Consider the following 13,236-nt stretch of genomic DNA (forward strand, 5'->3'; position numbering starts at 1 on the left):
TCTCCTGCCGGTGTAGCTCTCCTCGAGCTACGGCCTGCTTGAGCCTTTACGTCCCCCGTGTTTGCGGCGCGTGGGGCCTGCCCCGACACTCTGGTACCTTCCCCCAGCTGCCTCCCTTATGACTGACTCTAATTGGGTTTTTCTTCTGCGCCTTCCTGGAAGGATTGGCAGTCTGCTAAATTATTTTGTGTTACTATTGACGCGTCCTGACCCCGGCCTTCCAACACCATGGCAATTAACCTGGGTACGGCCGGCAGCGTTGCCCGACTCCGGCGTGAGCTTGAGCACTGCAAGCAACGGGTCCGTTCAGCTTCACGTGTCAGCCCAGGGACGGTAAAGCAGGAGCTGCTCTTCCCGGCTGCCGGCGAGCACCCGTTCTCCCCCCCCCCCCCGCCCCCGCCCCCCCCCCCCCTCCCCGCGCCCCCCCCCCGGTCGCCCTGCCTGCCCTCAGGGCCATCGAGGTTTGGAGCGGTGAGGGCAGCTCTGCGGTTCTTCTGTACGTTGATTCAAAGTCTCCCCCTGAGCCCTGAGCAGCAGCTGCTGCGTGGACACTTTTGTCTTCACCGGCTCGTTCAGAAAAGCGGAAAGCCGTAGAGCCACAGACAAAGATTAGGCGAGATTAATCATTATGACAAGAGTTAAAAGGAGAGCATTACAACAAAGCTTAGCGTCGCGTACAGAGCAGGCAGCTGGTTGAAATTCAGGCGTAGCGGGTTTGGGTTGGATTTACAGTGAGATTTGAAGCAGTTTCTGCCTTGTCATGACCTCATCAGCGCCTTGCAGCCGGGGCCTCCCACGCAGGCAGCCTCCTCCTGCAGCTCGTGTTTTGCGGAGGTTTAAGAGCAAGGAGAGCCGCTGCGAAGCCACGTTGTTCTCCGCAGGTCGTCTCGTGCTGAGTAGAAGCTGGTGTTACCAGCACTCAAACGCCTGTTGTTTCGGGTGACTCGGAATTCTGTTGGCCGTAATCCTGATAAGTCCAGCCCTGTGAGAAATGAAAATTCAATTAAAACTGCCTTGACGGGTAAAGGGATGGAGGCAAAGTGAGCGTGGAGAGGGAAGTGGCAGTAAAGGTGTAGCAGAGCTGGAGATGGGAGATAAGAGTTGATGGAAGTGCGAGAGAAGAGAGGACAGAGAAGCAGAGGAGGTGAGATAATGGATACAGAGTGCTTAGCTGTGGGCTGAGATATCGCTGCGCCGAGGCAGTACGTACAGACCTCAGCAACGTGCCAAAAATTCATACAACGGCGGGTTTTTTTTCAGGTGGCATAGCCGGAACCAAGAGATGAAAGCAAATCCCTCTGGAATACCTGCGTTAGCTCTTCCTCGCGTGAAACAGGAAAGTTCCTGAGCAGCACGAGACAGCGGAAGCTCTGATCCCGTCACCCTCTACGCGAAGCCAGCCTCCGCTTTTCCACCCGTACTTCCGCATTCCCGCAGACGCGAGCGGGGCTGAGGATTGTGTTAGGATGAGGAAAAGCTCCGCGTTGCCGGATGGGACGTGCTCGGGGCGCTGAGGGGAGAGGAACGTGAAGGAGGCCGCGGACGGCTGGGCAAGGTCACCCAGCTGTTAACAGAAGTGCTGCGATCCAGGCGCATGTCTCAGGAAAGGCACCTCTCGTCCCTGCCGGAGACACACGCCACGTGAGGCCTGTTGACTGTTGTATAATAAATACGAGTCATATGAATCCTAAGAGATACCCTATGGTTTAATCAAGAACAATTTGTCCGTAGCGTGGCTGATAACCAGGTCAAAACCCAATGTTACTGCAAGAAAGGGGACTTGACTTTCCAAAGGGAGATCGATATTTTCAAGGCTTGTTTGAGAAGCAGTCTCCACAGACGTAGAAGGGCTGGAGCACACTTAGTCAACAATTTATATTAAACTGTAAGGAGTGAGTAGAGGATAAACTAAGTTGTGTTCAAATTTGCTCTTTGCAGTGAAGGAAGAAACAGAAAAGTATCCGGTTAAATGATAAAGTGTTACCCAGCAAGCAAAAATGGGATAAATGGGTGTTTTCTGGTTAACACTGAAGGCTGTGCCCATTATCTGTTTATTAGCATCCTTAATTTGTATAAGAGATGGTTTCAGCTGGTCATTGTGACACATCACGCAGTTACTTTATTAGGTGAAAGACTCAAAAGCCGATATCCAATAGGCGCCGTGAGCGAAAATGACTGAAAATGGGTAAGTGTTCAAATGACGCCAAAGTACCAAATTTGGAGCGTGCGCACCAGCTGAGCTGTTCCGGATCAACAGAGCGCTCGTGGCTTAGGACAAAGCTGGCAGAAAGGAGTAAAACGTTTTCGCTAAGGAGCGTTCAGCTACAGAGCCGGCTTCTGAAGCGGCTTAGGTCAGTTGGAAGTCTTTCTACCCGGAGGAAATGAAGGTGTAATGTAATCCAGAAAGTGTTTTGGAGTGAGATGGAAACTTTCCGGAGGCTGCTATCGATGCAGGACCTCGTTAGCGCAGCTGATGTTTGCGGCTCCTTGGGCTCCGAAGTGGAGGGTGGCGGTGTAAGACTAGAGAGCAAATTAATGGACAGTCAGTGAAAGGTTAAAAAAAACCCCAAAAAACCCCTCGTGCAAAGTCGATCTCGGCAATCCCAGTCCTTCGTCAGATTTCACCTTTTGTTTATTATCGGGCCAAGTTAATTTGTGGTTTTGGTTGAACGTTCCTTCTGAGCCCAGGAGTCAAATGAAATTTGAAGCGTTTCCCAACAGAAGGAAAAAAAAAAAAAATTGATAGTGCTGTTCTTTTTTCTTTTAACGTGATGCTATTTGTTTTCAAGACAATGGTGTCTGTGTTCCTCAACGGGGAGGGATTCGGATGACAGAAGAGCCTTTCTCAGAATTCCAGCCATCTTTTAATCGGGAGTTTATCAGAAAGCACCATTTCTCTCAGCTCTTCTCGGCACCGTGTCACAGACGTACCTCTGGCTTGGCTGGCGGCTCGCCACCGCTCGCCTCTCCCACAAGCGAGCCGCAACCGAACCAGTTCTGTTTCTGCACTTGCCCTTGTACAACGAGGAAGCTTTGTGGTCCGTGTGGTCCAGCCGCTATCTAGGCAGCCCGGTCAGAGAATAACGTTCGCTGATTTAGCGACCACAGACCGAGGCCACCAAAGGTGTTAGTCACCGTCTGGGGTCACCCACGGGAGGTAGAGAGAGCTGGCCTGACCGCCTGGAAGGTCCTACCCCGGCAAAAGTCCGCCCACCACCGTCTCAGCAAGGATCAGCCTACATCTTTGGGGGCTTCCTTGATAACTTAATCAAATATTCTTGCATCAAATCGTAGGAGTTTTGACACCTCGGGAACCTCAAACTGGAGCGCTCTGCCTTTGTGCCTTTCATCTGACGGTTCTGATAAAGCAAGTGTGTGATGTGCGATAACGCCTTTATGGGAGGGACAGGAAAGACCGGGAACAGGGACTGGAAAACAAGTTTGCTTCCTTAATCTGCAGTTCCTAAGATAAGGTATATCTCAATAAGGTGATTTTTTCCAGGCTGAACTTTTCAAGCCCGCACAGATAAAGTTAAGGCGGTTCCTGAGCTTAGTCAGCAAAGTCCTTTGCCATACAGAAAGCCTGAAAATTCATATACGGTCCTGTTTGGCCCAGGGGGTGAGCCCTGTGACGGTTAAACGCATCCTAAGTGGCGTTGCCTAATCTTGTACGGTTCCCATTGAGACTTTCAGGCACCTGGCCGCCAGGATTGATCGTATAATTTGCAGCGGTCTCCCGGCCTTGCGGCCACTGCGTTCCTGACAGGGATCCACACACGGGGATCGATTTGTTTGCCGCTCGGGGCCCATCTTGGAGCCAAGGCAGCTTTTGGGGGTGCCCATCTCCTGTCGTTCGTGACCTAGATTGCTCAGGGTGTCGTACGAGTTCCTTCCAGTGCATCTCGTGTAGCCTTTAGAGGGGCTGTCTCTTCTCACACGAATTGCTGCCAATCGCTGGAAGCAGCAAAGCATAAAACTTTCCTGTCATCGGTCCCGCACCGCCTCAGCCGCGGCCCTTCTCTGCAGGGGGGGGGGAGGTCAAGGTCACCACCCAACTCTTCTGCCTTCGCAGTCAATCACAACCGCTTCAACCACCAAGCTGCCCCCCCCCTGCCAGCCCCTCTGGGGCTGCCGGGTGCTTTGTTTTGGTGCTCCGTACGAGTCATTTAATGGCTCTGCATAGCCCAAGCCCATCGTCAGCCCAGGTAGAGCCTCTGCACGCCAGGAGTCAAATCCAGCCTTACTCGGGCATCAAAACAACAGACACCGAAATCTTAAATTTTCTGAGCACAAGCGTAACTCTCCGGGGGTTTTATTGAACAGGAATCCTACCCCAGCCACAGCTGCATCAGGAACAGGCAAACCAGGACTAAAAGCCTCCAGATCCATCCCTCCAGCTGGTCTTCATCTGCTTTTGGAGAGCGCGGCGGGGATCTCCGCATCGTTTGGTGCCCTCTGCCGCCAAGCAGAGCTACAACAGAGCGGCCACCCTCTGCCACCCAACCCCGCGCCCAGCACGCCCCAGCGCCCAGCCTGTGCCCCGCCGTGTGCCGCAGACGCTGCCTGCTCCCTGCCCTCCCCTCAGCCGCCTGCTCTGCCGCGGTGGGGATGCAGCGGAGTTGTGTTTCGAGCTCTTCGCATCTTGGTTTTGAACTTCCTCAGGGTTCCCTGCTCCCTCTGAGGGCAAAGGGCAGATTCTTCCAGAATCCGGTGTGTCTCGTTCCCTCCATTTCTCTACCGAGGTTGGAAATATCCAGGTCAGCAACCAGACCGTTGACCTGAGCCTGGCTCCTTTTTGTGCTACACCCCCTTTTGACAGCATCCCGAGCCTGGCCGTCCCCAGCATCGCTGCCTCCGGAGCCATCCCCCTCTTTACCAACACAACGAACCCACCAGGCTGTTTGTGCTGCTGATCCCCCCCTCCCATCGCAGGGCATGAGGCTGGAAGGATGTTAAGTGACAGACGGGGTCACACCAGATCTGCCACCAAACTCCCAAGGGTCTGACGTTCCCCAGAGGGCTCTGAAAACCGTAATAATAAAGGCTGAAGGGAGCCTGGGTGGAAAGGGCTCGGAAAAAGAGGTGCAGCTGCGGAATCACGCTGTCACCAGCACAGGGAAGCAATAGGAGAGGTCTGAAAGCCGGCTGTCCTGCCAGGCAGCTGGCTCCGGCTGCCTCACTGCAGTGGACCTGCCCTGGGGGATCAGGGCCAAGAGCCAGGTCCTGGAGGGAGAGGACGCACATCTCTGGAGCCATCAGCGTGAGCCGCTACCACTTCCAGCCCGGGAAAGACCAAGCCCGTATGTTTCTCCAGCAAAATCCTTCCCCCGGGAATTAGCCATCAAGATCGAAGGGAGCGGCGATGCCAAGTCCGTGTTGAGAGCTGTGCAGTGCCCAGGGCAGGGGGCTGGCTGACCTGCTTTAAACCTTCCCTCCAGTCATCAGATGCGCTTCAGGGCTTCTCATCTGAGAAAGTGTCTCCGTAGCCCTGTCGGAAAGTCATTTTGCACCCTAAAAGTGGTTATTTTCCATCCTCCCCCCTTTCTTTTGTTCTTGACTTCCAACGGTGCTAAATATTTGTTCTGAGATTTTTCTGGTGCTGAATTCCACAACTTCTTCATTCTGGGTATAACGATACATCCAAAAATCAATACCTGTCTGAATACACAGTTTTTCATTGGCTCCTGGCGATGAGATCTATTGACAGAAGAAGGAGCTTATCCTAAAACTTCCCATAATTTGACAAATTCCTTCTTTCCATTGAAAACCTGAAATCCTGCTCCTCAGTGATCACAGCTTGGCACGTGGAGCTCTGTTTCAGCAACAATTGCGTGCAGTACGGGGTCTGCAGGAAAAGACTGGAAAATTGCTTTGAGTCTTCATTACGCGATACGAATCCCTGAATTTGGGATAGAGTTTGGGCGTTCGGAAGAGGCCGGCTCACCTAGAGGCCCGTATATCAGCACAGAAACACAGGATGCAGCTTTTTATCCAAACGGAGCAGGCGTTCCGCTGCTGTGGCTTCTTTAGGCCGTTTGTTGCTCTGGGCAAGGGAGCTTTAGTTGTTGGCAAACCCATCACTGCCAGGGCGACCGAGTTACAGAATAAAACAAGTTATGTTTCCCTAACATTACAAAACAAGTTACGTTTCACTAAAAGGCTGGTCCTGAGCGTGAGGCTTTTCCAGTTTGTTTTTTAAATACAAGGAGAGCATTCACCCCAAACGTCCTCTTTGCCCGGGAAAGAGGTTAGTCCCTGCCTTCCGTGCCCAGAGAGGTTTATGTTATGTCTGAACGTGCTGACTGGCAAAATAAAAAAGAATTAAATTGATAAACAGCTCTTGAGAAACTTGTCATTTTCGTTTCCTCTAATGTTCTGGCAAAAAAGCGCAAAACTTGGCGGCCCCGAAAGCAAGGGAGACCGGGTTGAAGTGAGGTGTGACAGCGAGTCCAGACTTCAGTCCCCGAAGCCCAACTCACTAACTTGCTCCGAAGGAAGAATTTAGCACTTGAAATGTTAGTGCCCTTCAGCTTTCCGTTTCTCAGGGAAGTTTCTCAGCTCGTTGCCAGAATGGATGCAGGATGAGCGTCGGTGCAGAAGGGCACCTTGGAGGCAGCTCACCCCTACGTCGCCCCACCCTGAGCAGATACATTCTGCTGAACGGGTGTCCCAGCTAACGCCTTTCCCGCAAATAGAGGAAAGCCCACCCTGGCATCACCGGGACCTCCATCCCTGCCCGAGGAGAGGGGGCACTTACCGCTCTCCTCCCCCACCTCGTCGCTCCTTGCCCGCACCCACCGGTTACCTCCCGTTCCCCGCTGTGGGCCTGGACCGAGGACCGTTTCCACCTTCCAGCAGGACCTTCCTCCCCATCGCAGGCTCTCTGAGGCGGGAGCCGCACCGACACGGGCCCGTGGCTTGGGCAGCGCGCGCCCCGTCCTCCGTCAGGCCGTGGCGGCTCCCGTGGACCTCCTACGGCATTATCTGCCCCGGCGCGGAGCACATGCCGAGCCCAGCGGCTCCTGAGCAGCCTCCCCGGAGGAAGCCCCAGGTCTCAGCCCTTGGAAGGCGAATGGGCTGGAAGGTGTGAGCCTTGACAGGTCTCCAAACTGCCCCCCTCCCCAAAAAAGCACTGTCATTGAGGGGCCGGGCTCTGCAGGGGTACAGGCTCTGCCTTCCACCAGCACAAAGGTGCAAGGAGACTTGCAAAGGGCTCCCAGCACAGGGGAATCAAGCAAGAGCCAGGCAAACCAGCAAGCTCCAGCTCTGAATCTCCCTTATATACCAAGGGGATTTGCAGCAGCTGTTCCTAATAGCTGCAAGCAGCCCGGGGAAATCACCCCGAGCCCCCGTGCCGGCTGTCCCCGTGGAGCAGTGAAACCCCCCCCGCGTGCCGTGAAGGAAGAGGCTTTGCCCGGCGGGAACAGCCTCTTCCCTGCGTGCAGACACCCGGTGTGTTGGGGGAACGAAATGCAATCTAGCAGCCCGTCGGAACAGTCCCAGGGCAGCTGGCTACGGCAGCTTCCCCGCCGAGGGACGCGTCCTCGCGCGCCCTGCTCCGATAACCTTCTGCAAATAAGCGTTTTCCACGCGTAGCGCGGCAAGGACGTGTTTGCAGCGAGCTAGCCCCTTTGCTAGGGCTGCTCCTTATCTGAGCTCGTATTCATCAAAACGCCCTGCTGCCTTGTGCGGGGCCGGGGGAGCGAGGGAGCGAAGCGTGAAGTAGATGCTGTTGTCTAATCTCTGATTTTCTTTGTAGTTTACAGCTACCTGCAGGCACAAGACTGGCTCACGAGGCCGGCGGGGAACACGATGCCAAGGCTCCACGCCGGGTTTTCAGGCTGTGGCCTCCTGCCAGGTCCAGACTTTCCATTTTGGGGGTCAGCCAAGACCTTCTCCTTTCCAGATCCCCACCCCCGAACCGAACGCATCACATCTTCCCTTTCGCTCAGGGAGAATTAGATGCCTCATCCCTTTTCTCCCAACATCACCCGTCAGATCCTACCAGGTTCTTACTCATTTCATTCCCCCAGTGCAATTTAGCATCTATCCTCAATTCTTTTATTATTCAGAGCTGGGTTGAAACTGGTGCCGAGGGAGGAGAGCCAGCTTCAGCCCGTGTGGTGCCTCTGGGCGGGCTGGTCCCCAGCTCGTTGGTGCAGGGTCTGGCTTTGTTTTCCCCCAAGCGCAGGACAAGGTGACCGTGCCGGCAACCACATCTCACGCACGTGGTGCTGTGACGGCGGCCGGGACGCCTGGTCCAGCGCCGGGCACCTCTGACACAGCCCGGCGTGGGCGACCTTGGCGTTGTTCAACCAGCGGCATCCCGAGCTGGTCTTTCCCTCGGCTGGTCCCAGTTTCACCCCCACACCCCCCCCCAGGCTGGTCCCAGTTCCGCAGGCAGCCCTGGGACAGGTGGAGGAGGATGAAGCCCCAGCATAAAAAAGACATGGACCTGCTTGAGCGGGTCCGGAGGAGGGCCATGAAGACGATCAGGGGGCTGGAGCACCTCCCCGTGAGGAAAGGTTGAGAGAGTTGGGGTTGTTCAGCCTGGAGAAGAGAAGGCTCCGGGGAGACCTTCCAGTTCTTAAAGGGGGGGGCTACAGGAAAGATGGGGAGGGAGTCTGTGTCAGGGAGCGTAGTGATAAGATGAGGGGTAACGGTTTTAAACTGAAAGAGGGTAGATTTAGATTAGATATTCGGAAGAAATTCTTGACTGTGAGGGTGGTGAGACACTGGAACAGGTTGCCCAGAGAAGTTGTGGGTGCCCCATCATTGCAGGTGTTCAAGATCAGGTTGGATGGGGCTTGGAGCAACCTGATCACGGTCCCTGCCCGTGGCCGGGCGTTGGACCAGATGATGTTTAAGGTCCCTTCCAACCCAAACCGTTCTGTGATCTAGGACTCTCAAGCCGGGCCCCAGCAGCGCAGCTCCTCCGCCACGCTCTGCCCAGGCTGACCCCAGCCCCGGGGGCAGGGGAGGCAGGTGGGGAGGGGGGCTGCAGGCAGCAGCTCGGCTCAGCCGCGGCGGAGGACGTGGGCTTCCACCTCCCCGCCCAGAGCCCCGGGGCAGGCGGACAGAGAGGCGCTGTGTTGAGCTAACAGGAGCCGGCATCTGCAATGGATAAAGCCGGTGAGGAACGACCGTGTTTGCCCGTTGGATGTAGGTGTAAGATTAAGCGAATTTACCCCGGTGTCGCTACCAAGCCCCTGGCGCTGGCGTTCGGTGGAGCCCCTTGTGCAAACCCCTGTGTCTGCCGCAGGGTGACGGCCAGCCGCGTCCCAGGTGCTTGACGAAGCCGGGGCACGGCTGCCACCCGTGGGTGGGCACCCCAAGGCAGCCCGGGGCACTCAGGGCAGCGGCGAGGGGCCACCATCTGTCCCCAGTCCCCCCCAAGGGACGTGCACCCTGGGCAGCAGCTGCAGGAGGGGCATGAGGCCGCAAGCCTGTCGTGGTTTAACCTCAGTCGGCAACTGAGCACCACCCGGCCGCTCGCTCACTGCCCCATCCCACAGTGGGATGGGGGAGAGAATTGGAAGAGTAAAAGTGAGAAAAACTCGTGGGTTGAGATAAAAACAGTTTAATAATTGAAATATAATAATAATAATACACAAAGCAAGTGATGCACAGTGCAGTTGCTCACCACCCGCCGACCGATGCCCAGCCAGACCCCGAGCATGGGTGTGTTATCAACTTTGTTCTCCTCCTAAATCCAAAACACAGCACTGGACCAGCTACTAGGAAGGAAATTAACTCTATCCCTGCCAAAACCAGGACAAACCCCCAGGATCAAACCCTCCATCGAGGGGCTGGGGGGGACTAGGGGACCCCGAAGGACCGGTGCTCCCGTACCAGCCCCACATCTCCATGCCGGCTCCACCCTGACGAACCCCTCCAGACAGAAACTCCTTCAGGGCAAGGACAGTCCGGAGCAGCCCCAGGACCCTTCGTACCGCAGCTTCCCCGGGGCTGGGGAAAATGTCATCCCCTGCGGCGGCGGTGGCTACCCCGGCCAGGTAGAGCCAACTGGAAAATAAGTGCTTTTATCTAACGGCGGGTGATTTACGCTGCGGTTCCTCGGCCCCAACGGTGTTTTCGGCTTGTGTGACGACTGGGTAGTGCGAGAGGAGGGGGGGGGGGGGAATGCCCAGAAATGGCCGCAGCCAGCCCCGCGTTCCCCTTACCAGCCCCCCCTGTCCCCCAGTGCCTTCCCTCTCAGGACGCAGAGTAACTGGAGGGTGCTTTTCTCCCGGTCCCAGCCTGCTGCAAGCATCCCTACGCCCCAGCCGTGGCATTCGACCCCAGCGAAGGTGGAGAGCCCTCAGCTTGACATTCCCCCCGTATCCGTTAAGGACATTGTGATAACTCCCCCCGGAGCTGTTTACCTTTCTTATCGGGGACGCTGGACAAACAAGCGTGGTTGGGATATAAGGAGCCGGGCTGGGGCCGGCGGCATACTCGGTGTGTCTCTTCACCTCGGTTGCTGGCTGTCAGCAGTCACCATGAAGCTGCTCCTGCTCCTCGGCTTGGTGACCCTGGCCCAGTGCCTTGTCTCCAGGTGAGCACCGGTGTGACGGGGTACCCCCACAGCCACCGCGGTCCCCAGGACCCCCAGCACCCAGGCTGGGGGAGGCAAGCGGGGCGACTGCCCGGCTCCCGGCACGCAGCAGGGATGGGGGGGGACAACCTGCAAGCCCCCCCCCCCAGCCATTGCCATGGCTGAGGCTCCCCACAGCGAGGACGGCCCCCGGGTCCCACACGAGGGGCTGTGGGATGGAGGCACAGGGCAAGTGCACGGCGGGGATACCCGCCACCCCCCCGAGGCACTTCCCTGCCCAGCTCCCGGTGACGGACCGGCTCCCCTCTCTCTTGCACCCCAGGATCCCTCTGAGGAGGGCGAAGTCCCTGCGGCAGTCCCTGCGGGAGCACGGCTTGCTGGATCGCTACCTGAAGCAGCACCCCTACAACCTGGCTGCCAAGTACTTCCCAACCAGCACCTCCGCCGAGCCCCTGCAGAACTACCTGAACGTAAGCATGGCGGGGCAGAGGGGCCAGCACCGGCGGGGCAGCCCGCGGGGCCCCTGGCCTTTTACCTGACCCCCCTAGCCCCTTACCCATCCCGCTAGCCCCTTACCTGATGCCCTAGCCCCTTACCCATCCCCTTATCTATCCCACTAATCCCTTACCCATCCCGCTAGCCCCTTATCCATCCTGCTAGCCCCTTTTATCTATCCCACTAATCCCTTACCCATCCCGCTAGCCCCTTACCCATCCCCTTATCTATCCCACTAATCCCTTACCCATCCCGCTAGCCCCTTACCCATCCCCTTATCTATCCCACTAATCCCTTACCCATCCCGCTAGCCCCTTATCCATCCTGCTAGCCCCTTTTATCTATCCCACTAATCCCTTACCCATCCCGCTAGCCCCTTACCCATCCCGCTAGCCCCTTACATGATCCACTAGTCCCTTACCCATTCCTCTAACCCGTTACCCATCCCGCTAGCCCCTTACCCATCCCCTTATCTATCCCACTAATCCCTTACCCATCCCGCTAGCCCCTTATCCATCCTGCTAGCCCCTTTTATCTATCCCACTAATCCCTTACCCATCCCGCTAGCCCCTTATCCATCCTGCTAGCCCCTTTTATCTATCCCACTAATCCCTTACCCATCCCGCTTTGACAGACCGAGTACTTTGGCACCATCTCCATCGGTACCCCAGCCCAGGAGTTCACCGTTATCTTTGACACCGGCTCCTCCAACCTGTGGGTGCCCTCGGTGTACTGCTCCAGCCAGTCCTGCAGTAGGTATCTGGCAGCCCCGTGGCCGGCCGGGCAAGGGGTGAAGGCAGCGGAAGCCTCGGGCTTGGCCAGCCCCCTGCCCTGCCTGGCTCTGGGAGCCCCTGACGGGGCTCGGAGCCGAGGACGGCGCGGCCCTGTCTCTCCCAAGGGACGTCGGGCGATGGGGGAGGCACTGGAGGGTCATCCTTGGTCCCTGAGGACAGGACGGACCGTGACCGTCTTCCTCCTGTACCCGCAGAAAACCACAAACGCTTCAACCCAGCGGACTCCTCCACCTTCATCAGCACCAACGACAGCGTCTACATCGCCTACGGCACTGGCAGCATGACTGGCATCCTGGGCTACGACACCGTCACCGTAAGGCGGGGCGCACCAGACGCCCCATCCCACGGGAGCGGGGCCACTGGGGCACCGCCCGCCCAAACCAAGCCCCTCTCCCTCTCCCCATCTCCCCGACCAGGTCACAAGCATCGAGGTCACCAACCAGATCTTCGGGCTGTCTGAGACCGAGCCCGGCGATTTCTTCTACTACGCTCCCTTCGACGGCATCCTGGGGCTGGCTTTCCCGAGCATCGCCTCCTCCGGAGCCACCCCCGTCTTCGACAACATGATGGCGGAAGGCCTCGTGGCCAGGGACCTCTTCTCCGTCTACCTGAGCAAGTAAGCCCTGGCCGGAGCCGCCCAGCCCTTGCCGAGGATTTTCTCCCGTTTCCCTCCCACTGGGGCTGGCTCCGGCACCATTCCCCGGTGGCGTGATGCCCCCGTGGCTCCCAGGGGACATGGCTCACCGGTGCCAGCATCGGCGCCAGCAGAGGAGGATGGCAGCAAAGCCCCCCCCCAGCGATGGCACTGCCAGCAGAGTGGTGGTGGCGGGGTGGGACCTCCACCTGACTGCTCCCCCCTTGCAGGAACGAGCAGAGCGGCAGCTTTGTCCTCTTCGGTGCCATCGACCCCTTCTACGCCACCAACGGCATCACCTGGATCCCCCTCTCTGCCGAAACCTACTGGCAGATCACCATGGACAGGTAGTCCCGGCACAGCCCCCAGGCTCGGTGGCTCCCCTTGCCCTCCAGCCAGTGTTTTGGGGGGGGTAGCCCCTCATCCCGCGCCCGGGAGGCTCACCTCGCTGCCCCTCTTCCCCAGCGTCTCCATCAACGGGAAATCCGTCGCCTGCTCCTTGGGCTGCCAGGCCATTGTGGACACGGGCACCTCGCTGCTGGCCGTGCCCAACAGAGCCCTCGGCACCATCCTGCGCACCCTCAGCGCCAGCTCCGACGGCGAGGTGAGGCCCCAGGGGAACGTGCAGGGCTTCGGGGACCTTTGGGGCTCTGCGGGGTGCCCGGCTGAATGCCGGGGCTGCTCCACGGTGCACTGGTCCCCATCGCTCCTCGGGGCACGTGGTCCTTCTCGGGGTGGCTGCTGACCCCCCCACT

The 13,236-nt window shown here is 57.6% G+C and overlaps 1 protein-coding gene and 1 long non-coding RNA gene across 2 annotated transcripts in view; both read left to right on the top strand.

The window, feature by feature from the left end:
- The first annotated feature begins 1,002 nt into the window (after positions 1–1,002).
- Positions 1,003–1,681, top strand: LOC103895281. Its single transcript, XR_657358.2, has 2 exons — positions 1,003–1,144; positions 1,261–1,681. It is a non-coding gene; the product is annotated as an uncharacterized LOC103895281 (long non-coding RNA).
- Positions 1,682–10,502: 8,821 nt separating this feature from the next.
- LOC103895344 (pepsin A) overlaps positions 10,503–13,236 on the top strand; it is a 3,435-nt gene continuing 701 nt past the window's right edge. Inside the window, exons 1-7 of the mRNA XM_009274941.1 lie at positions 10,503–10,558; positions 10,881–11,028; positions 11,688–11,805; positions 12,042–12,160; positions 12,264–12,463; positions 12,712–12,828; positions 12,947–13,085. Of these exons, the coding sequence (XP_009273216.1) occupies positions 10,503–10,558; positions 10,881–11,028; positions 11,688–11,805; positions 12,042–12,160; positions 12,264–12,463; positions 12,712–12,828; positions 12,947–13,085 (897 nt within the window). The remainder of the gene's footprint in view (positions 10,559–10,880; positions 11,029–11,687; positions 11,806–12,041; positions 12,161–12,263; positions 12,464–12,711; positions 12,829–12,946; positions 13,086–13,236) is intronic.

The sequence above is a fragment of the Aptenodytes forsteri genome, unplaced genomic scaffold (genome assembly GCF_000699145.1).
Source record: "Aptenodytes forsteri isolate BGI_AS27 unplaced genomic scaffold, ASM69914v1 Scaffold506, whole genome shotgun sequence".
Taxonomy (NCBI): domain Eukaryota; kingdom Metazoa; phylum Chordata; class Aves; order Sphenisciformes; family Spheniscidae; genus Aptenodytes; species Aptenodytes forsteri.